The sequence below is a fragment of the Setaria italica genome, chromosome IX (assembly GCF_000263155.2).
Source record: "Setaria italica strain Yugu1 chromosome IX, Setaria_italica_v2.0, whole genome shotgun sequence".
NCBI classification, from domain to species: Eukaryota; Viridiplantae; Streptophyta; class Magnoliopsida; order Poales; family Poaceae; genus Setaria; species Setaria italica.
Window position 1 is genome coordinate 36,398,545 of NC_028458.1, and position 20,487 is coordinate 36,419,031.

Sequence of the window (20,487 nt, forward strand, 5' to 3'; positions counted from 1 at the left end):
AAATATCGACTATGGTGGCAGGGTGATCTTTTCTCGCCACTACTTTCTCATGGAACCGTTTCTGTTTTATCGCTCAGTCGCAGACGCCAGCCTGATTTGAGCAGTCCTGATGGAGCATTTCAGGAGAGGGGTGGAGCTTGGGATGGCCTCCTTCCAGAGATGCCGTCCGCTGTCATGTCAAATGGTTGGTGATCATGCAAAACCTTTGTTTTATGATCCTTTTAGTTATATAATAGAACCGACCATAGATGTCGGCTAAGGCTACAATAATCTGACTAATTTAAGTTTTCAGCACTGTTTATGTCTTTGGCTTAACTATAACTTGTGACAAATTCAGAGAAAGACTAAACTGCTGTTCTGATCAACTCCTAGTGCCTACATGTGTATGTTTTTGCATCATGCTGCTGCATCTCTAACTCTCCCTTTTAGCTTTGTTTGGGTCCTCTTTCATTTGGTGTGAATATATCGCCGTTGCTGAATGTTCAAACAGGCAGAGAGCGCACCATTCGATGCGCAGAAGGCGGCTATGCGCTGTAAAGAGAAGTCACGGCGTTCCAAGTGCTGCCACCCCGAAGAGATGCCAGTCATCCCTGAGCAGGCCATGGAGTTCCTCTCTCGGACATGGAGCTCCTGCTCCACGGATCTCTTCCAAATACTCTCCCCCAGTGTATGTTTATGTCCATGGATCACAGCTTCAGTTTCTTTTCAGTTTTCACCAACAGAGTGCCGACACCTGCTCTCAAGTGATACCATTGTTTTGCAATCCACATACATACAAAGTAATACTTGCACAAGCTCAGAACACAGTACTAGGTCACTTCATCTTTATCTGTTAGGTGTATACATCTTCCATCGAAAAGTACACCTTTTTTCACGTTTTCATTGTAAAGATGTTCTTACCTTGTAACTGTAACTCTTGTGCTAATCTAGAGCCTGGGATTGTCACCGGAGGACTCTGAGCGAGACGAAGCCAGTGGAGACAGAGACGAAGACGAAGAGAAGCGCCTTGACACGGTTCATTCCAACGGAGGAACGAGCCAATTGTTCAATCAGACTTGGGTAAGCCAGCCATTGAGCTCACGTCCCAGCAATTAGCCACAGGATTTTTGTCTCACTATGATTGATCACTTAATTCTTTGCCTGACAGAGAGTTCTGGCCAGTGGCAAGCCTAGCTCCAGACAGCACCGGCACAAGCTAGTCCAGCCTGCCTGGGTAAGCAAGGACATAGAACAAGACACTAATCAATTGCGAGGTTTCATTTGGAACCTTTTCGCGTTCGAAACTGGTCCACATGGCACAGAAGAGTAGTAGACTGAAATAGTACACCCCATTGTAACTGCAGTAACAGAACAGTGTGGCACAGTTGGTATCTTGTCGGAATTGGTACAGTGATTGCTTTGTTTGATTCCACTGGCTCAAAAAATAATTTGCAGCTCAACGTTGGGAACATGAAGGCGATGCTGCGAGGGTTCATTCTGGACAGCGTGCCGGTCACCGGAAGCCGGCGGAGGAGGCGGAGGGACGAGCTCCGGCTGCACTCGGCGCAGGCACACGCAGCCGTCTCGGTGGCGCAGCTCGCCGCGGCGGTCGCAGGCATCGTGTCGATCTGCGACCTGAGGCCGGTCGCCCCGGCCAGCGACAGCGACAAGAGGCTAGGCACGGTGCTCGCGTCCGCCGCGGCGCTGGTGGCCACCGTGTGCGCGGAGGCCGCGGAGACCGCCGGCGCCAACCACGGCCGCGTCACGTCAGCCGTGAGGACCGGCCTCGAGAGCCGCTCCTCCGCGGAGCTACTCACCCTCACGGCCACCGCTGCCACATGTAAGCACTAAGCAATAGCAAACCAAGGCTAGAACAACGGAAGCTCAACGTGAAATTTGAGAATCCATTGGTGTTAATTGCGTGTTCTTGTCTCTTCTGTCAGGTCTGAGGGGAGCTGCAGCGCTGAAGCGGAGGGCAGCCGACCTCAGGGGGATCAGCAGCAGCACCAGCAGCAACGCCATGGCTATGAGCATCAGCGCTGGAATCCAGAAGGGCACGACTCTCAGAGTCTGCCTGCCTTGTGGTGAGGGACATCAATCGGCCGTATAGTACTTGCAGAGTGCATCGTTGCGCCGTGCAGGTTGACACCACAGCTGATGATCCCTTGCGTGTATGCAGGGAGGGTGCGGGTGAGGACGGTGTCCGTCTTCCCTCAGCGAGGCGGCGGCGCCGGCGCGGTGGCGCTGAGGCTGGGGAAGAAGCGCCTGCACGGCGCGTTCGCCACCTACAAGGACTGTAAGTAACAGCTCGTGCACGCACAGTCACAAACGCTATTCGTCGTCGTCGCGCGCACGCGCATGCGCGTGGGTGGGCCAGCGCAATGTTTGTCGCCTCGCGTCGCCCCTGGCTCGCCGGGGAAGACGACGACGAGGCGCTCGCACCGTAACACCTGAGCCGTTTGGCCGGTTGCCCCGGCCGACACGCTTGTCTCTAATGACCCAATGATCAATCGGGCATGCCGACCCTGCCAGTCCCGTCACATTGTTCTGTTTGTACCTTCGTACTGGCGTCGCTGTTGTGATTTGGCTCCGAGCTGCTTGGCCGCACACTGTGTTGGGTACCGGCTGATCGATCTGCCTTTTGGTGGTGGTGGTGATGATTTTTCAGATGTGGTGTCGGCGGTCGGAGATGGCGGCGGCGAGGCGGTGGTGGAGGGGCGGCCGGCGTTCCCGGTGGCGCTGGTCACGGAGGGGGAAGGGGCGACGGTGCAGCTGCTGTTCGAGCACCAGACGCACTGCAAGGTCTGGAAGGCCGCCATCGAGGGCATGCTGGCCGAGCAGAAGCTCAAGCGCGACGGGAACTGAAGTGATCGGAGACTGATTGGGAACATGTACGAATCGAGCACGCGCATCTGTACTGTACTAGCTGTACCGATCTTTCTACACTTGTACTTGATGGGTAGATTTGGAGAGCAGTTGTTCTCTCTTTGTGCAGTCATGCGTGTGTCTGGCGTCTTGTATCTGTGTGACTGTGTATATGTATTGGAGTGAACCGGAGTTCATAAAAGGGCGAGAGAACCTGCTGGCTGCTGTAGAAGTAGAACTGAAGAGAATCATGAATCATCTTCTGTGATGTGCCTATGGCTTACATTTACTCGAGATCGTATCAAGCACTTGGGCTCGGCCTACAAGATCCTGTCTCTTGCAGAAAGAGAAATGTAAACAGGATTGCAAGCTTACGAGGAAAAACAAACAAATAATTGAGCACACGCTCACAGAACGAAATGGAGGGGGGGAAAGGGAAAGGCTATATTGGGCCGGACAGCTATACAAAGGCCTCATTGTGGCCCAGCTTTGCCTTTGCTTTTGTTTTTGAGAGGACGCCTTCGCTTGATGGTTTGGAACAAAAAGCACGGTGTCTTTCCTTTATTAGCCCAATTTGGCCCACCGCCCACTAACAAAAGGTTTGAAATCTGGGGGTAGGAATTTTGAAAGACATTCGAACCGACCGTTCGGTCTCTGTCATCCACGGTGCAAGGCCCACCGTCCTTATCCGCCCGCCGTCTCTTCTTTTGATTCCGAAACTATCCTTGCGACTTCTAGCGTTGCTGAAGCCTAGAAAAACTAACAAAATTGATACGGTAAAGAGACAGTCTGTAGGCGCATGCGCTCATTTTCTTTACTTTCGTATCAGGTGAATTAATACGAGACCAACTACCCCCACCTCCTCTCCTGAGCACCACTGTAAAACTACTACTGGTACCAAATCACATTGCGTAAGGATCTAAGGATAAAATAGTACGGGCACGTGACAGAAGTAAAAAAAAAATTAGGAAATGCTATCCAAATGTTATCTCATTCTAAGTCAGTTAAAAGACATTTTTTCCGAGAAATAGTTAAAAGATGATATAGCGATATACGTTTGGATATACGTTTGGAAGACGCAGAAGGCAACAAAAAAAACTGTGTTGAAATTTCATCATATTAATAGCGTAAATTCTACACGAATCATGTATGAAGCCATGTTTACAGCCTCTGTTTCTGCTCTCAGAAATTTCAAAAAAAATTCTTCTGAAGATGCAGCGCAAAAGAAAAACTTTCCGTGAACCAAAGCGAGTTCCCGCTCGGCGACTTGAAAAAGGAGGGGGCAAAATCGGTAGAGAAATGGCAAAAAGGATGGCAGTTACCACCACAGCAGTGACGCCCTCTATCTGCTCGGTGCTCGGACACACCTCAGAGACAGCGGAGCGGCTCTCCCCCTCGATCCTTCCGCTTCCTTCTAGAACCTTCCGCGCCCCTCCGTCGCAGCACAGCGCTTCCTCCTCCTCCTCCCGCCCCGAGATGGCGACCATGGAGAACGTGATCGTGCTCGTCAACCGCATCCAGCGCGCCTGCACCGTCCTCGGCGACCACGGCGGCGGGGACGGCGCCGCCTCCCTCCCCACCCTGTGGGAAGCGCTCCCGTCCGTCGCCGTCGTCGGTGGCCAGGTCTGCCTCTTCCTATTATCACCCCATAGGCTCTCTAGGCGACTGCGCACCTAGGTTTTTGTTCCGCCGCTTAATTACGAGGTCGCTTAATTGCGCGGTGACGTACAGAGTTCGGGGAAATCATCGGTGCTGGAGAGCATCGTGGGACGAGACTTCCTGCCTCGAGGGTCAGGTATGCCCTGAATTTTGGGTTCGTCTCTGAATTTTTGGCTTTGGTTGCCGGATTGTTTTATGGTTTTGTGTTTTGGGCCAAAGGGATCGTGACGCGGAGGCCACTGGTGCTGCAGCTGCACAAGACGCAGGACGGGGCGCAAGAGTACGCCGAGTTCCTGCACATGCCCAAACGTCGCTTCACTGATTTCGGTGAGCGCCCTTTGTCGTCTTCAGTGATATATAGTTGTTGTGAGGTTATTCTGGAGTCTGGACAGAGCTGCTTTGTAATTGGTTTATTGGTAATGCTAACTAGATTGCTACTCACTCCCGTTTCAAATTGTAGGTCGTTTTGGCTTTTCTAGGTTCATAGATATTATTATGCATCTAGACATACACTACATCTAAGTGCATAGAAAATAGAAAAGCCAAAAGGACTTACAATTTGGGAGGGAGGGAGTATAAGGCTAATCCCAGTGGGAGTTTCATAGAGGTTTCATGCACATTAAATACGGTGACACATCAGCATATGTGATGACATGGCATGATAGTTATGAAGTGAGAGAGGGAAGGAGTTTCATCAGGATGAAACTGTGTATACACTGTTTCCAAGACTATGAAACCTATTGAAACTTGCATTGGGGGCTATAGAGTTTCATTTCATCTAACCATATCCAATCACATGCCTCACAATTAAATGTTATGGGCATCCTATGAAATCGTGAAATGAAACTGTGCACTGGAACTCCCTATTTCATTCATGAAAATACACCTCATGGGATGATGTGGCATCCTTAGAAACAGTGCAATAAAACCTTGCATTGGGACTAGCCTAATAGAATGCATGTTTGCCCACTTTTGCTGTCAGAAATTGCACCTTTTCCAGGAACAATGAAATGATTGTGGATTAGTATTTCTACCTGCGGAAGTTGTGTGTACTACCATCCGCTTCACATAAGTTCTGTTACAGATATGCACAATTGTATTGCCTAATTATTTAAGTTCTCTTTGAATTTCTACTCCACGAGGATAATGTTTTCTTGCCTTGCTGTGTTGCATTTTCAGTTGCCACCATCTATAAGGATCTAGGAAGATTGAAATGCTTTTTATTTGACTGTAGCACAAATGGAATGATCAACATTCTGTTCCCCATATTGCGCTGCTAGTCTAGATATTATGTTTGTCAGACTTTACAAGTTACAACATGTATGCAAGACTAGCATACAACAAGAAGTCAACAATAACTACTCAACTTTTGAATCCGAAGCACATTGGTGCAGGCTAGAGGTCAAACCCAACAAGTGTCAAGAATAAAGAGGGTAAAAAAGCAGCATACAGAACATTATTGAAAGCATTTATCATTAGTGATCTCAAAATAGATTTTGTATTTTTCAGTACATGGAAATGACTGAAGGTAAACATATATACTTACAACAGATGCCAACGACAATTATTTCCTGCAGCTCTTGTGCGAAAGGAAATCGAAGATGAAACTGACAGGTTGACAGGAAAGACAAAGCAGATATCTCCAGTTCCAATTCATCTCAGCATATATTCTCCAAATGGTATTGAGGCCCTGGCCACAACCTACTGTTGTTTCCCTTTTAAAAAAAATTGTTGTTCAAGGGGAATATTAATGGTTCTTTTATTTGATATAAATTTAAATATGTCCATGGCACTATATTGTTTCTGTTTGACAAAAGTAGCATTGTATTATTTTTGTATTTTCTTTTATTTCATAGCCTGTTTTCGTACTTGATATTGACACTAGTAGAAGTCTCTTGTTGACTACTAGTTTATAGGGCAGTTGAATCTTCATGACAAATATTTACTCAATTCAGTTGATTGTTGCAGTGGTCAACTTAACATTGATTGACCTGCCGGGTCTAACAAAAGTTGCTGTAGGTATGTAAATGACTACATTGCTTTTGTTCATGTTCACAAGTTTTAGGTAATTTTTGTCAGGAATGTTTCACTGAGCATATTTTCTTTTTCAGAGGGGCAGCCTGAAACAATCGTCCAGGATATTGAGAATATGGTGCGCTCATATGTTGACAAGGTAGGAATGATGCAGACATCTATAGAAGTAACTATGACTTTGACACATTGTATATGATGAAAATGACGTAATACTTACAGCATTTGTAACAGCACCTCTGGTTGTCCTTCCAATACTGTCCCAAGCTTCAGCTTTAACACCAAAGTCCTATGGTTTCAATTTATTAGATATCTCATCTCAATGTCTTAGTAGTATTTAGTGCTGACAGGTCTACTAAGAACAGATTTAAAAGCACGTATGTTTCACCTTGTATTTAGTTGATAAGAGTCAGCAAATTCCTCTGTGTCAATTCAAGAGCACTTAATTACAACATTTGAGCTCACAGTCATGTCTACTCATTCAGTGTAAGACTGGGCTCTTGCCACCTCTTCATCCCAATTCATTGCATGTTTTGCAGGCCCTTCGACTTTTTTTCCATTTCAAACCTCTAGTTTTAAACAAATTTCCTCAAGCATGGACCTTATTTTTATGCTCTCTCTTTGAATTCAGTTTCCTATGTATGCCCAATGTTTTTGCTTGCATATTGAATATGGGTATACTCTAAGTTACAGGAACAAAGTGTCCAAATTAATTTTTACTTATGTGGTTGTATTTCCATAATTTCTTTTGTAGCCGAATTGTATTATATTGGCTATATCTCCCGCCAACCAAGATATAGCAACATCGGATGCCATCAAGCTTGCTCGGGATGTTGATCCAACTGGTACATATCAAGATTTTACACTTATTTTGCTGCAATATATTATTGCTATTAGCTGTTGATACCTGCTTCGATTGTGAGGTTGAGTACTTCTTTATTTGCATATGCCTTATAAAATTGTCAACTAGTTTGCTTCAAACTTCTCCACATCATCTGTGCTTGGCAACAGTAATTGCATGCATGTTTTTGAGGAGAGACAACATTTGCATTTCAGTGCATTGGACATAACCTGAAGTATTTTTGTGGTGAGCATTTCCCTAGGTTGAAGAAAACTGTGTCCCAGCTACGCCATGTGGGGAGTTTTGTAGTTTGATTTTACACTTCCCTTCCTCCTAGCCATTTCTAAATGAGTATCATCATCATGTTCCCTTCCATTTGTACACTAGAAAGATGGGAGAACTTGCTAACCTCATTCGCATTATAATTGCTGTCTTCATGTCTGCAAATCCAGAACACTCAAAGTTTTTGTTGAGGCCAGCTGAAACTTTGTTTATAATGGATATGGTATGCACGGCATGAAACATACAGGTCGGAAACATCATTAGAATAAGAGAATGGTAACTCAAATGTCAGCTACCAGATCAGCTTTGGATGTTGTGTGATGTATATAAATGCAGAATGATAATTGATAAGGTGGAACTTTGGTAGGACTTAAGAGTAGAGAAGAATAATTCAGGAGCCTTTTGGAGTGTCAGTGACTTTGTGGTTGATGTCACTACGTCAGCTGATTTAGCCAATGGCTAAATTACTGTTTGCTATTTCCTAGATTAAGTCTACTTTTCATTTGACATGGCATCCATACCAACACAATTCCAATTTTTTTTGGTTCACTTAGTTATTTCTTACCTGGGGGGATTATCTTAAATTTCTTCAGGTGAAAGGACATTTGGTGTATTGACTAAGCTTGATTTGATGGACAAGGGAACAAATGCACTTGATGTACGTGTCCACTGCTCTCTTGCAATCTTGCTCTGTGTGAATTTAGTATGTAATTGGAAACTTTATTGCCTTTGGACTCTGTAACATCAGTGCTTCTTTCCTCTCGTTTAGGTTCTTGAAGGAAGAGCTTACAGACTGCAGCATCCTTGGGTGGGAATTGTAAACCGTTCACAAGCAGATATCAACAAGAATGTTGACATGATTATTGCTAGGAGAAAAGAGCAAGAGTTCTTTGCTTCCAGTCCTGACTACTCCCATCTAGCCAGCAGGATGGGTTCAGAATATCTTGCTAAACTTCTTTCGCAGGTTTAAAAATTCTTCTGTTCTTTTCATTTCTATTGTTTGTGAGCTAAAAATGGTGCAGTGATCTAATGTTGTTTCCAATATTCAGCAATTAGAGGCTGTGATCAGAGCACGCATTCCAAGTATAACATCTTTGATAAACAAAACAATTGATGAGCTTGAATCCGAGATGGATCACCTTGGTAGACCTATTGCCTCTGATGCTGGGGTAAACTTACTGAACATTTGAGCTAGATTGCATTGAATTCAATTGGACAAAGGAACATCATGCCTTGCTTTTGCAGGCTCAACTGTACCTCATACTGGAGCTTTGCCGTGCATTTGACAAAATATTTAAGGAACATCTTGACGGAGGGTAATTGCGTATACGTTATTTCATCTTTTTTATTTTTCTAGACCATACCCATCTATTAGTTGTTCACGACTGCCTGGACATCTGAAATGTGAATGTAAATATCGCAGACGACCTGGTGGTGATCGAATTTATGGGGTTTTTGACAATCAACTCCCTTCTGCTCTGCGGAAGCTTCCATTTGACCGTCACCTCTCCGTGCAAAATGTTAAGCGGGTTGTATCACAAGCAGACGGTTATCAGCCTCATTTAATTGCTCCTGAGCAAGGGTACCGTCGTCTGATTGAATCTGCTCTCAATTATTTTAGAGGACCAGCGGAAGCTTCTGTAGACGCTGTAAGAAATCTTCTCCCTGCGCTGATTACATTAGTACTTCCTTTCATCAACTGAAGAGTCTCTTACCCTCACTGCAGGTGCATTTTGTTTTGAAAGAGTTGGTGAGGATGTCCATTGGGGAGACTCAGGTTGGTCCTTTTGTTTCTTGGATACCAAAGTATCAGTTACACCCTTTTCCCCATGTACTTCAGTTGCAAAAGTTACTATACATCTTTAGGAGTTAAAAAGATTTCCAACTCTCCAAGCGGAGCTTGCTGCTGCATGCTATGTGGCCCTCGAGAGATTCCGTGAAGATGGACGGAAAACTACTCTGCGGCTGGTTGATATGGAGTCAGCATATTTGACGGTGGAGTTCTTCCGCAAACTCCCGCAGGAAGTTGATAAGACTGGACCTGGAAATCCCAGAACCGCAAACCCTCCTCCTACTCCTTCAGATGATCGTTACACAGATGCACACTTCAGGAGGATTGCTTCCAATGTGTCCTCATACATTGGCATGGTGTCTGAAACGCTGAAGAATACTATCCCCAAGTCTGTTGTTCACTGTCAAGTCCGTGAAGCTAAGCGGTCCCTGCTTAACCATTTCTATACTCAAGTGGGCAGGAAAGATGTGAGTAACCTTCTTTGTTTTCATACTCTGTTCATATCTCCTCGTAGCAAAACCCTCCGATGATAAAATTTCATACTCTCTTCATCTCTCCTCTTAGCAAAACCCTCCGATGATAAAATTTGTTTTTGCAGGCTAAGCAACTTGCAGTACTCCTCGATGAGGATCCTGCACTCATGGAGCGCAGGCTGCAATGCTTCAAGAGGCTTGAGCTGTACAAGTCTGCACGTGATGAGATCGATGCCGTGGCATGGACACGATGAAGGTAACATCTGACATGCTTGTTAGTCAGTCTCCTTTTTAATTAGATGTGTTGTGATTCAGCAAATGCAGAATTAACTGCCAGCTATTCTGCACTTTTGTTGTGAAATCTTGGTAGACTGATCACTTGTCTTGTATATTAGCCTGTTAATATCAGTTGTTATGTGCTTGCATTATATCTATGTCTCAGCTCTCAGCTGCTCTTATGGAACACAAATCTAATAGTCTTTCATAACCCATGTGCAGACTTGTCTGCACGAATGAGAATGGAGTCTGTTCCTGATACCTAGATTCTGTAGGATGCACATGTTGTTTCTTAAGCCCTAGTCATTCCATTCAGTGGTAGGTGTAGACTGCAGAATTTGGACTTTCAGGTAACTGCATTTTTTGTGCTGATTCAAATATTCAATATTGTTTGATCCAACTTGCCTCCAGTCAAATACGCACTGTTGGCCGCGAGCACTGCCATGCAACTGAATCAGGGAAGTTATCAGGCGCAGTCCACCGTTAACATATAGGCCTAACATATATACTATAATACTAATAGGAGTTGGATAAGAGCCGTCCGATAAACAATACTGCGTGCTCGACGCCTCGGCCTGCAAGACCCGTCTGCCGGCTGCTACCTTTATTTGTTAGTATTGCTGGCATCTTCCACTCCCGGGATGCATGACGCGTGCAGGAGCAGAACCACCCGAAACGGGGATCAGGTCAGTCAGCTCCCGCGCAAGCCTTTGTCAATTTCCCGATGGTTCCCCGGGGCGCCTGCATTCTTTCTTTCAGCAGCATGCAAATCAGTCGTGTGTTCTTTTCTGGTCAGTTGTGCACTCCCGTTGATCTGGCTCTTGGGTTCGTCCGGAAATTCCTCGCCTGTTGGCCACGGATCCGCACTTTCTAGACGGCGTTTTTTCGCGCCGTGTGTGTAATCTTCCGTGAGTTCCCCGCACATGCACAGAACAGGTCTTCTGGAACAGAAATGCAGAATGCGTGACGTGTTCGCCGGATTTTGACAAGTTCAGGCACCTTCATCTGACCGGAAATAATCGTGCTAAGAACAACAATCTCCAAACCATACACGTCATATGCTAGAGTTTCCGGTGAAGTTTTTTGCCTGGCTAGTCAGAAGAAATGTGCTGCTCTCGATTAGGCTCTGAGCCGTCTTCATTGCTGATTAATAACTCCTTCACATAGGTCATTACCGGGTGTCCACATTCTGCACAGGTACCAAACCGACATCGCTGCCGATCCATAGTACCCGTGCGTGATAGCAGCACAAGATTTTCCGACCAGTATTGATTGGTGGTAGTAACAAGAGCTGATTATTGCTTATGCTATCTGTCACGGTCGTGATGGTAATGCCCGAACAAAATCCAAGGCCGCACCTTGGACTTCAGAAGCGTACATAAGAACGGCAGGCCTGACTTTCTCTTCTACATTTTTTTTCTTCTCTTCTTTTCTTTAAGGTGAATCATAGGCCTGTAGCTGTTGGCCATTACTCGCTCATGGCTCATAGCCCCCGTGGCTGCTACCTACTAGTAGTAGTAGCGCTTGTTATGCCCGTGCAGGCCTTCCTCTTCCAGCCTTGTCTCTTGTCTTGTGCTGCCGCTGCCGCTGGCGCACTCGCCCGGAGCCCCGGATCCCGGACGTGGGCGAGCCGCCGCTCTCGACCACGCCTTAAACTAGAGTTGGTTGCACATGTAATCCCGTGGCGCGCCTGCTCGCCACGCCACATGCCGGGCACGGGCGGCGCCCACGTACGCGCTCCGACGGGGGACGACCGCGGCATGATTGCGATGCCCCCGATGGAACAAGCAATGATACGACGATCCTCCTGCCTGTGCCTGCCTCCGTCGTGTGCGCAGGGGAAGGGGGTGGTGATGTGTTGGCGACTCGGCGTCCCCCGCCCCCCGGTCATCTGCCGCTGCTCTCCTCGGAATAGAGACTGCTTCCCCGTCAGCTCCTGTTGCTGTCTACCGTCAAAACCTGGACAAGTTCAGGTACTGTACACATGGGCCAGTGACGTATACCACCAGATGGATGGATGGATACGCGTATAGGAAGCTTCTGTGTGTCACGCCCGTCGGCCCATCTCTCTCGGGCACTTGGCACTATTCGCGTAGACCCTGGGACAGTATACTAGCGTATGGTATCTATACTCCCATGGAGATTGGAAAAATGCACAGCGAAAATTCACTGATGAAACGGCTCCGTCTCAAAAGCAAATACACAGAAAATGGCATCCGCTCTCCAGCAACCTTCTGTACCGACTGTACCGGCAGTGTGTTAATGGCATGTGCGGGCGTTTTGTGCGCCATATTTTCGGCGTCTGACTTGAGCCCAATCGACCTAGGACTCTACATAGGAGTACAAGTATAGCAAGCGGAGCTGTCGGGATGCCACCACCCTATATGTGCGCAGCCGCGCAGGACATGAATTTCGATCCCGAACCAAACCCGCCAAAGGACGGGACAGCGAGAGGGGATCATAAAACCGTTGGCCTCTGATTCCTCCTCCTCACCAAAGAGCATGCGTGTGTGCCCCTCCCCGCATTGAATCTGTCCTTCGGTGAGAACGGGGGCAATAAATCCCGTCCATATGGACGTCCTAGGGAGCAATAACTCCGTTTGAAGGGTTTCCCGTTTAGTATTTTCGAATCGGCATGCAGTTCATTTGCGCATCCTGCATCCGGGTTTCGTTTTGGATCGTAGCGATTTCATGCAAAACAGCGTAATTTCCCATCGGTGTCAGGTTGTGCGGCATTGAACGAGTAGGCCCATAATGTCAGCCTCCGGCATGGTTTAGACTTGTTCGAAGTCAAATATTTCAACTTTGATTATGAATAGAGAAAATATTATCATAGAGATTAATAGTATAAAAATTATGTTACCAACCATGTAACTTTTTAATTTTAAATAAATTATTTTTAAAGGTATTGTTGGTCAAAGTTAAAAAGATTTGACTTTTGGAAAAGCTAAACGTAACTATATTTTGGGACAGAGGGAGTAGGTTTTTTTAGAGGGGAACATGATGGATTCTGGTGTAAAATGTAAAAAACTTCTTAAATTCACCAAAAATCATAGTTTTATCTTTTATGCAATCTGCGCCAAATTTTTTTTTCTAAAAAAAAGAAATCACTCTGTGTCAATTGATTGACTGTTCTTTTTTGTGCGCAAGTGTGCAACTCATGGGAAATAGACATGCAATTTGCAAATCAGTGGCTCAAGTGATCCCTTGTGAGAGAATGGTATGGTCTCTAAATAAATGGTAAAATAAATATTTTGTTCCCTGCACTTTGATCAAGTTCGTCCCTCAACTTTCAAATTGTCCAATTTAGTCCCTCAAATTTCATTTTTAGGTCAAACCTGTCCTTGTGCTGATGCGGTGCTCTATGTTAGCATAGGACTAATCCAAAAAGTCTCTTTTGCCCATAGCTCATGTAGGTCAACACATGTATGTGCTCATACTCCCTTAATACATACACCCAATAATATTTTTTAAACTAACACAAAATATAGTTTCTAAAAAGTGTATCTACCAGTACTCTTTAAAGCTATTCATGTGCTCATACAAATTTGATAGGCAAAATATATACTCAAACAAGTATTTACTCATATTTTTTGGTATATATACAACTCAATGTGTGTATGCACGCTCTAAAATCAACATGTGCTCACATACTCGTGGTACATTATACATGCTCCATGTATATATTCATATTCCCTTGGCAAACATATGTATCCTCATATTTATTTTTGGATCATACATTATTGTAATTCTAAAGGCGAAAATTGAAGAGAGAAAAGAGCTAAGGGTAAAAGGACTTTCTGTAGTAGTTTCATACCAATATGGAGCCACACATCAGTACAAGGATGAGTTCAAACCAAATATGAAAGTTGAGGGACAAAATTGAACCTCTGCGCAAAGTTAAGGGACCGAAATACCTATTCTGCTTAAATAAATCACATCTGAGCCGAGACTTTTTCCGAGAGGAAGACTTGAATTTTATTTTCCTTCGCTTATTTCTTAAAAAAAGAAAAGAAAATGAAACAAGACTAGCCTGCGCCGGGCCCCACCGCACACCGTTTCCTAGTGCCTAGTATCACCCGCACCCCCGGCCCCCCGCGTCCTCCCCTCCCCCAAATAAATCCCAGCCATTACGGCGCCATCGCCCAGCCCAACCACTCCCCCCTCCTTTCCTTCCCACACAGCGGAGCGGACGGAGGGACGAACGGGAAAAAAAGGCCAAGGAAAATCCAAGCTGCACAGCGCGGTACAACGCTGGTATACAAAGCCACGCCAAAAATCCAAACCCAACCAACCAAACCAACCAACCGCGCCGCTCCTGTCTTCGGGCGTGCCTCGCGCAGGAGCACCTTGCGATCTGCCTGCCCGCCCGCCCGCCCGCCTTCGTTGTCCCCGGCCGGCGTGATGAGCGCGGGGAGATGAGGTGCAAGCTCCACCCCTACGCCAACGCGGTGGGCGTCTGCGCGCCCTGCCTCCGCGACCGCCTCCTCGCGCTCGCCGCCGAGCGCGCGCAGGCCGCCGAGGCCAGCAGCGACGGCAACAGCTGCGGCAGCTCGCCCCCGCACCTGCCCGCGCGGCGGCACCACCACCAGCACGGCCACGCCACGGAAGGGGCCGCGGCCGCCAGGGGGTTGTTCCCGCGCTCCGTCTCGCCGTACGCCGCGCACCGCCGCTCCGACGCCGGCGCGTACGCGACCTCCTCGTCGTCGCAGCAGCAGCAGCCCAACCTGCTCTTCTTCCGCACGCCGCAGGTCGGCCCCGCCGCCGCGGCCGCCGCCTTCCGCGCCGACGAGCCCGCGGAGGAGAAGAAGACCGCGCTCAGGCGGTCCTTCCTGTCGGCGATCTTCGGCGGCGGCAGGCGGCACGGCCGGGAGGAGGCGGGCAGGAAGGAGAAGGAGCCTCCCCGGCGGTCCACCTCGTGGCTCTCCGCGATCATCCGCCGCAAGCGGAGGCCGGTGGACCTGTCCGCGGCGGCGTCCTTCCCGGCGCCGCCGGCGCATCTCGACGAGGAGCCCGAGTCCCCCGGGGGCAGCAGCAGCAGCTGGTGGTTCCCCTCGCCGTCGCCGGCCAGGCAACACCACCGGCGCGGCCGGCACGGCGTCGGCGGCGGCGCGGGCGCCAGCGGGGACGGGATCTCGGGGTTCGCGGTGTGCCTGAGCCCGCTGGTCCGGCCCAGCTCCGCGGGGGGCCGGCGCCGGTGCCAGCCCCCCGACCCGTCCTCCCTGGGGGACAGCCACCGGCGCCACGCGTCCGCCGGGGGCGCCGCGTCCTTCGGGCGCAACACCTCCCGTAAGCTCGCCGATATGGGCAGGTTCCGATGACGCGCGCGGCCTCGCCCGCCTCGCCTCGCTGGCCGGTCAAATCTCTTTTCCTCTTCTTTGTGCTTTCTCCGATCTTCTTTTCTTCTTGGCTGCAAATCAAAATTGGCCGACCTTTTGTTAACCTCCAAGATGATATTATGATGATGTATGTTAGTAGGCACTAGCTGCTAGGTGCAATGAGAGCGAAAGCAAATTTGAAAAGAAGAAGTTCAATGGTAATTTGGGTGGATTTGTTTTGGTTCGTAGTTAATCTTGTCAGTATTCTAACAGTGCATTAGCTCATTGGCGCATGGCATTGGATTGGATTAGCTCGAACAGTTAAATACTTGGCCTACCCAACTTTGAACAACCAAAATTACTGTAGTAATACTGTAGCGTTTTGTTTGTATTTGTGAATTATTGTTTAAATATTGACTAATTAGGCTCAAAAGATTCGTCTCGCAAAGTACAACAAAACTGTGCAATTAGTTTTTATTTCGTCTAAATTTAGTACTCCATGCATGTACCGCAAGTTTAATGTGACGAGAAATCTTTATCCAAGTTGGGATTTTAGGGGGAATTAAACAGAGTCTTGGTGTGAGCTTTGAAATCTGTTCGGGAGGAAGGAAGACGTCAATTGCGACGACTTGGGAGGCATCGGCTCTGACCTCCGACCCGCGACTACAATTTTGTCCGCTGCTGCGCTGCGCTGCGTTGGTTCAGTAATTCGGTTAGCCGCTGAGCTCGGCCGGCCGGCCGGCCGGCCGGCGTCTGCTCGCGCATTCACTCGCTGGGGTGGTTGTCGGTTGCGACGGTGGCCTGGCCTCTGTTCTGCTGGACTTGGATCCTTCCTCTTCCGTCAGCAGCGTACTTCCTTCTGCTCTTCAATGGTTTCTTCTTCAGACAGTTCGATCGGGGCCCGGGTTTGGAACACTACCTGCTGCTGTAGTAGTCTGTAGCAGGCTAGCAGCCATGTGTAGGTGTGCAGAGGAGCTTATCGGGATCCATTAACTATGCTTGCCCTGTGGATCACTGATGCTGTGATGCAAAACGTGCTGCAAAGATGGCAATATTGTTTTTTTCGTACCACACGACCTGCTGTGTTCCTGGAGCCAAGTGGCGACAACTGGTCTGTGCTAGTGTGCACAGGGATGTGTTAGGGCTCCTCACGCTCCGGCTCCGCACGCTTGCCGGAGCACATTGGAGCCGGAGCCGCACCAAACGACATTGAGTGTAGAGCCACTTCTAGACACGTTTGGGAGGAGCCGGAGTTGTTTTAGGCCTGCATGGCGGAGAAAAAAATAGCTCCGCGGCTCGAGCTCCATCTCCCCGCATGTGGAGGCCCCTGCGAGGAGCCCTGCCAAAGGAACCTTTAATTCTGAGAGCGAGAGGATTGGCGCTCCAACTGCATCTCCAGCGATTGCTCATCTCTCACTACCAAAACATCTTCTCTCTCCATCTTCAATATTTACTTTTGCATTTTTTTATCACCACAGGGACTACTGAAATCCAATATCCAGTACCAACCCAGCATGTGGGGTCCACATGTCAAACTTCCTTTTTCCTTTTTTTTTTCCTCCCGGTTCCTTTCTTATCCTCTCGGCGCGGCTCCCTCTCCTCTCTCCTCCCATCTTCTTCCCGACGGTGGTGCCAGCCCGGCCTCCCCAGCGCCGGCCGCGCGCGCCCGCCCCTTCTCCTCCCTCGTGCCTCCTCCCAGCAGCAGCAGCGCCCGCCCCTTTCTCCGCCTGGCCCCTGGCGCAGCCGGAGGCAGGGGCTGCCGGCGCTGGGTCGCCGGCGCGGGTGAAGACAGGGCGAGGCCACCGGAGGCTGGGTCGCAGGCGCGGGGTGAAGCCGGGGCGCTGGGCGTGGCCGCCGCCGGGCTAGGGTCGGAGCAGCAGCGCATGGCTGGCGGAGCAACAGCGCCGGGCGAGCGGAGATGTCCGGCGCGCCAAGAGCAACTGCCGATAGGGGAGAGGGGTGGAGAGGGCTGCTGCTTCTCCCCTACATCAAGGGAGAGGAGGTGAGTTTTTGGCAATTGCCAAAAAGATTTTGGTATTGGAGAAGAGATTTTGTAGTCGGAGCCTTCTCTCATCTTCAAAATCTCTCAAAGGGTAGTTTTTTTTGTATTTTGCTGGAGATGCTCTGACACTGTTCCGTTGCGGATGTTCAAATGAGGAGGAGGAGCTCGTAGTGTAGTACAGTACTCCCTCCGTTCTCCCCGTTCTCTTATGATAATAATGGTAACGACCAAGAAAAATAACTCTATTTATTATCTAATTATTGCAAACAAATTTTATTTCATTAGTCCTCCCATGGTTGCAACAATAATTTCTCATTGTTGATGCAATTTATTATCGTGATCCATATTATTAGCAAATAGTACTATGAAAATCTGAATTTTGAAAATATCCTCAAAAGAGAATAGAGGGAGTACGGCGGAGCGGACGCGGCGCAAGATATTATTAACGATCTGCGTCACGTTCAGGGTCGCCTGATGATTCAACTAACGAATTCAACACCCTGCCGTGTGGCGACAAGTCAACTACTACGCTCGCTACGAGCACGCACACGGCAACAGACGGGCACGCGTCCGTCTTGAGCCGCGTCGGCCCCGGTCGTCGCCTGTTGCCCCCCCTTCCTTGACAGTGCAACGCAGACGATCGGTTTGAGACAGCTACGAATCACTCGCTAAATGATGTGGTCGACGCTCCGACACCGTACGCGGAGCGCCAGCCGCAGGTGCCACGGCAGGAACGAGCGATCGGCAGCTCTGCACGGGGCAGTGCGTTGCGATTTCCTCCTCCTAAATTTTTAATCTTTATCACATCGAATGTTTAGGTACTAATTAGGAGTATTAAATATAGACTATTTACAAAACCTATTACACAGATGGAGGCTAAACGATGAGATGAATCTATTAAGCCTAATTAGTCCATGATTTGACGATGTGTTGCTACAGTAACCATTTGCTAATGATGGATTAATTAAGCTTAATAGATTCGTCTCGTCGTTGAGTCTCCATCTATGCAATTAGTTTTATAATTAACTCATATTTAGTCCTCCTAATTAGCCTCCGATGTGATACGGACTAAACTTTAGCTCGAGGAACCAACCACCCTTAATTGCATTTTTAATCTGATGATCTGATACCATCATACAAATCGCTGTCCAACCAATCGAGCGGTGATGTGACGACCAAATATCCCGTAGCATCCATGGTAAGATCGGTTCGCCATGGCTTATGATGCGAGAGGGTCACGTCCAGCCTCACGCACCCAAGGCAGATCTGGCGATGCGCACCTGCATGAGTGTACGAATCATGCGATTCGCCCCGGCCCTGATGATGGGTGCATGGATGGTCCAAGGACGGCGGAGGTCGAGGCGCGCATGTTGCCCAGCATCAAAGGGAGCGAGCGAGGCTGAGCGCTCGATGCCGCTGCCCGTTGCCGCGAGTGCAGGCAGCAGCCGCGAGGAGCCGAGGCCTCTGTGATTGCCCGTGGTAGTGCAGTAGGATAGGCCTCTGTGAGTAGCATTTAGCAGCGCCATGGGAATGCGAGACGGCCGGGGGATGATGGAAAGGGCCGCACGCCTGGCGGGCTCGTATCATGACGGGCACGCACCGTCGCGCGTGGCAACGGCATCATCATCCGCCCATTAGCGGAAGAGAGCCAGGGGAAAAGAAGAACAGCAACAGCAAGCAAGATTACCAAGCCACTCGCCGACTCGGAATCTCACACTGGATGCGGCAGCCGGCAGAGCACAAGCCTGGGCCTGGGGCTGGGCGACACGCCCCGGCGTCTGCGTCGGTGCCGGATCAGCCGGTCAGTGTTGGGGGCACAGCAGCATCGGGTTCGTCCCAGCAGCATGCCTACCTCGGCACTGCACATTGTTCGGTGCCCGTCGATTCCATTCCTTTCCCCGAATGATGCCAACGCACCGCCCTCGTCGTTTCCGCCGCTACATGCCAGGCCGACGGATTCACGTCGCAGAAACACGGCGAGGCTTTCACTCACAGTCAGGCAAGCCACAAGACACCGCAAGATACCGTACGCCATTCACCTTTCTCACCTCAGACTGAACTGCTGGAGAGTGAGACGAGACGACTCGATGTTGCAGGCACGGAATGGTGGCGATACCAACACAAGCACCCGGTCAAATTGCACTCACCGTTCCCATCGCTTTTCTCCGTCTTTCTCCGGCTGCCGGATCGCCCATGCCAAAAAGCTCGTCTTAGACGTCGGCGAAAGCAGCTGCACAAACAAAGACAGACATCCCATGTAAACAAATTTTTAGCGGCGGACTATGTGCAAAGTTTCTGGGGACGGAGGAATGCATAGCAGCCCGTCCGGCACGCGGTCGTTGATGGCGATCGGTGCCGCGGTAAGGTCCACTGGTCCAGTAAAGGAGACATACTACGTACATGGAGGTGTAGCCGCGCCCCGCACTTTTCCGCGTCAGCTTGCCTCACACATACTCGACGGCAGCAGCGTGCAGACTTGCAGTTCAGATTTTGTCTGCCATTAGTGACCCGGGTACAGCTTGTGCTTTGTTCAACCGTACAGCAGATCTTGTCCTCACTGCATCAGCATCGCCCTTCCCATCGTTTTCTTCTCCAGCAATTTAGCATCTGAAAGCATTTCATAACAAACTGCTTCTCATTGGTGAAATGCAAGACTTCGAAGCGAATCCAAAAGTATGTAAACGCCTTTTCTACCATGCATGTATCCATTGAAAAAGAAACTTTGCAGTGTGAAATGTCCTACAGTGTGCTCTCATATTAGTGCTGTACGGTACAAGTCAACTGTGCAGTGCGCACTGGGGCAACAGCCAAGGCGCTCAGCTTTTAGGCGTTGGAAGAAACTTCGACACAGCAGAATGAAAAACCTATGGTGAACAGCGGGTAGTGGATGGTGCTCGATGGCATGTTGGGAAAACAAATAAATAAAGCTGGGCAGGGCAGCTCCGCCATCCAGCATATCTACTTGCTCT

General features: G+C 48.9%; 3 protein-coding genes across 6 annotated transcripts in view; all 3 read left to right on the forward strand.

Annotated features, from left to right (window-relative positions):
• The window catches only part of LOC101754720 (VAN3-binding protein), a 4,355-nt gene extending 1,243 nt beyond the window's left edge, over positions 1-3,112 (forward strand). Inside the window, exons 2-9 of the mRNA XM_022822852.1 lie at positions 78-184; positions 491-667; positions 931-1,059; positions 1,148-1,213; positions 1,435-1,819; positions 1,923-2,063; positions 2,159-2,275; positions 2,648-3,112. Coding sequence (XP_022678587.1) covers positions 110-184; positions 491-667; positions 931-1,059; positions 1,148-1,213; positions 1,435-1,819; positions 1,923-2,063; positions 2,159-2,275; positions 2,648-2,844 — 1,287 coding nt within the window. The 5' untranslated portion in view covers positions 78-109 and the 3' untranslated portion in view covers positions 2,845-3,112. The remainder of the gene's footprint in view (positions 1-77; positions 185-490; positions 668-930; positions 1,060-1,147; positions 1,214-1,434; positions 1,820-1,922; positions 2,064-2,158; positions 2,276-2,647) is intronic.
• Positions 3,113-4,172: 1,060 nt separating this feature from the next.
• Positions 4,173-11,176, forward strand: LOC101755128 (dynamin-related protein 1E). 4 transcript variants are annotated; one of them, XR_215903.4, is made up of 17 exons: positions 4,173-4,467; positions 4,576-4,639; positions 4,723-4,830; positions 6,081-6,182; positions 6,472-6,522; positions 6,615-6,676; positions 7,289-7,379; positions 8,251-8,315; positions 8,427-8,621; positions 8,707-8,826; positions 8,903-8,973; positions 9,081-9,306; positions 9,384-9,434; positions 9,524-9,916; positions 10,048-10,178; positions 10,722-10,884; positions 10,995-11,176. XR_215903.4 is itself a non-coding variant. In XM_022823338.1 (16 exons), the coding sequence occupies exons 1-15, from the start codon at positions 4,321-4,323 to the stop codon at positions 10,174-10,176; spliced, it is 1,875 nt and encodes a 624-aa protein (XP_022679073.1). In that variant the 5' UTR covers positions 4,173-4,320; the 3' UTR covers positions 10,177-10,178; positions 10,722-11,176. The 4 variants fall into 4 exon arrangements, 3 of the variants coding, with proteins under 3 accessions (XP_022679073.1, XP_004983599.1, XP_004983598.1); XM_022823338.1 differs by having other exon boundaries at positions 10,722-11,176; XM_004983542.4 differs by lacking the exons at positions 10,722-10,884; positions 10,995-11,176 and adding an exon at positions 10,421-10,616.
• A 2,637-nt stretch (positions 11,177-13,813) lies between these two features.
• On the forward strand, positions 13,814-15,764 carry LOC101756208. The gene has a single exon (XM_004983544.3). The coding sequence runs from the start codon at positions 14,617-14,619 to the stop codon at positions 15,517-15,519; it is 903 nt and encodes a 300-aa protein (XP_004983601.1). The 5' UTR covers positions 13,814-14,616; the 3' UTR covers positions 15,520-15,764.
• Positions 15,765-20,487: the final 4,723 nt, after the last annotated feature.

Excerpts from the sequence above, each read along its gene's own strand:
- LOC101755128 (XM_022823338.1), top strand. The coding sequence starts at position 4,321 with ATGGCGACCATGGAGAACGTGATCGTGCTCGTCAACCGCATCCAGCGC. Across the intron at positions 6,677-7,288 it reads TGCGCTCATATGTTGACAAG|CCGAATTGTATTATATTGGC; the intron begins GTAGGAATGATG and ends TTTCTTTTGTAG. Across the intron at positions 7,380-8,250 it reads TCGGGATGTTGATCCAACTG|GTGAAAGGACATTTGGTGTA; the intron begins GTACATATCAAG and ends AAATTTCTTCAG.
- LOC101756208 (XM_004983544.3), top strand. The coding sequence starts at position 14,617 with ATGAGGTGCAAGCTCCACCCCTACGCCAACGCGGTGGGCGTCTGCGCG.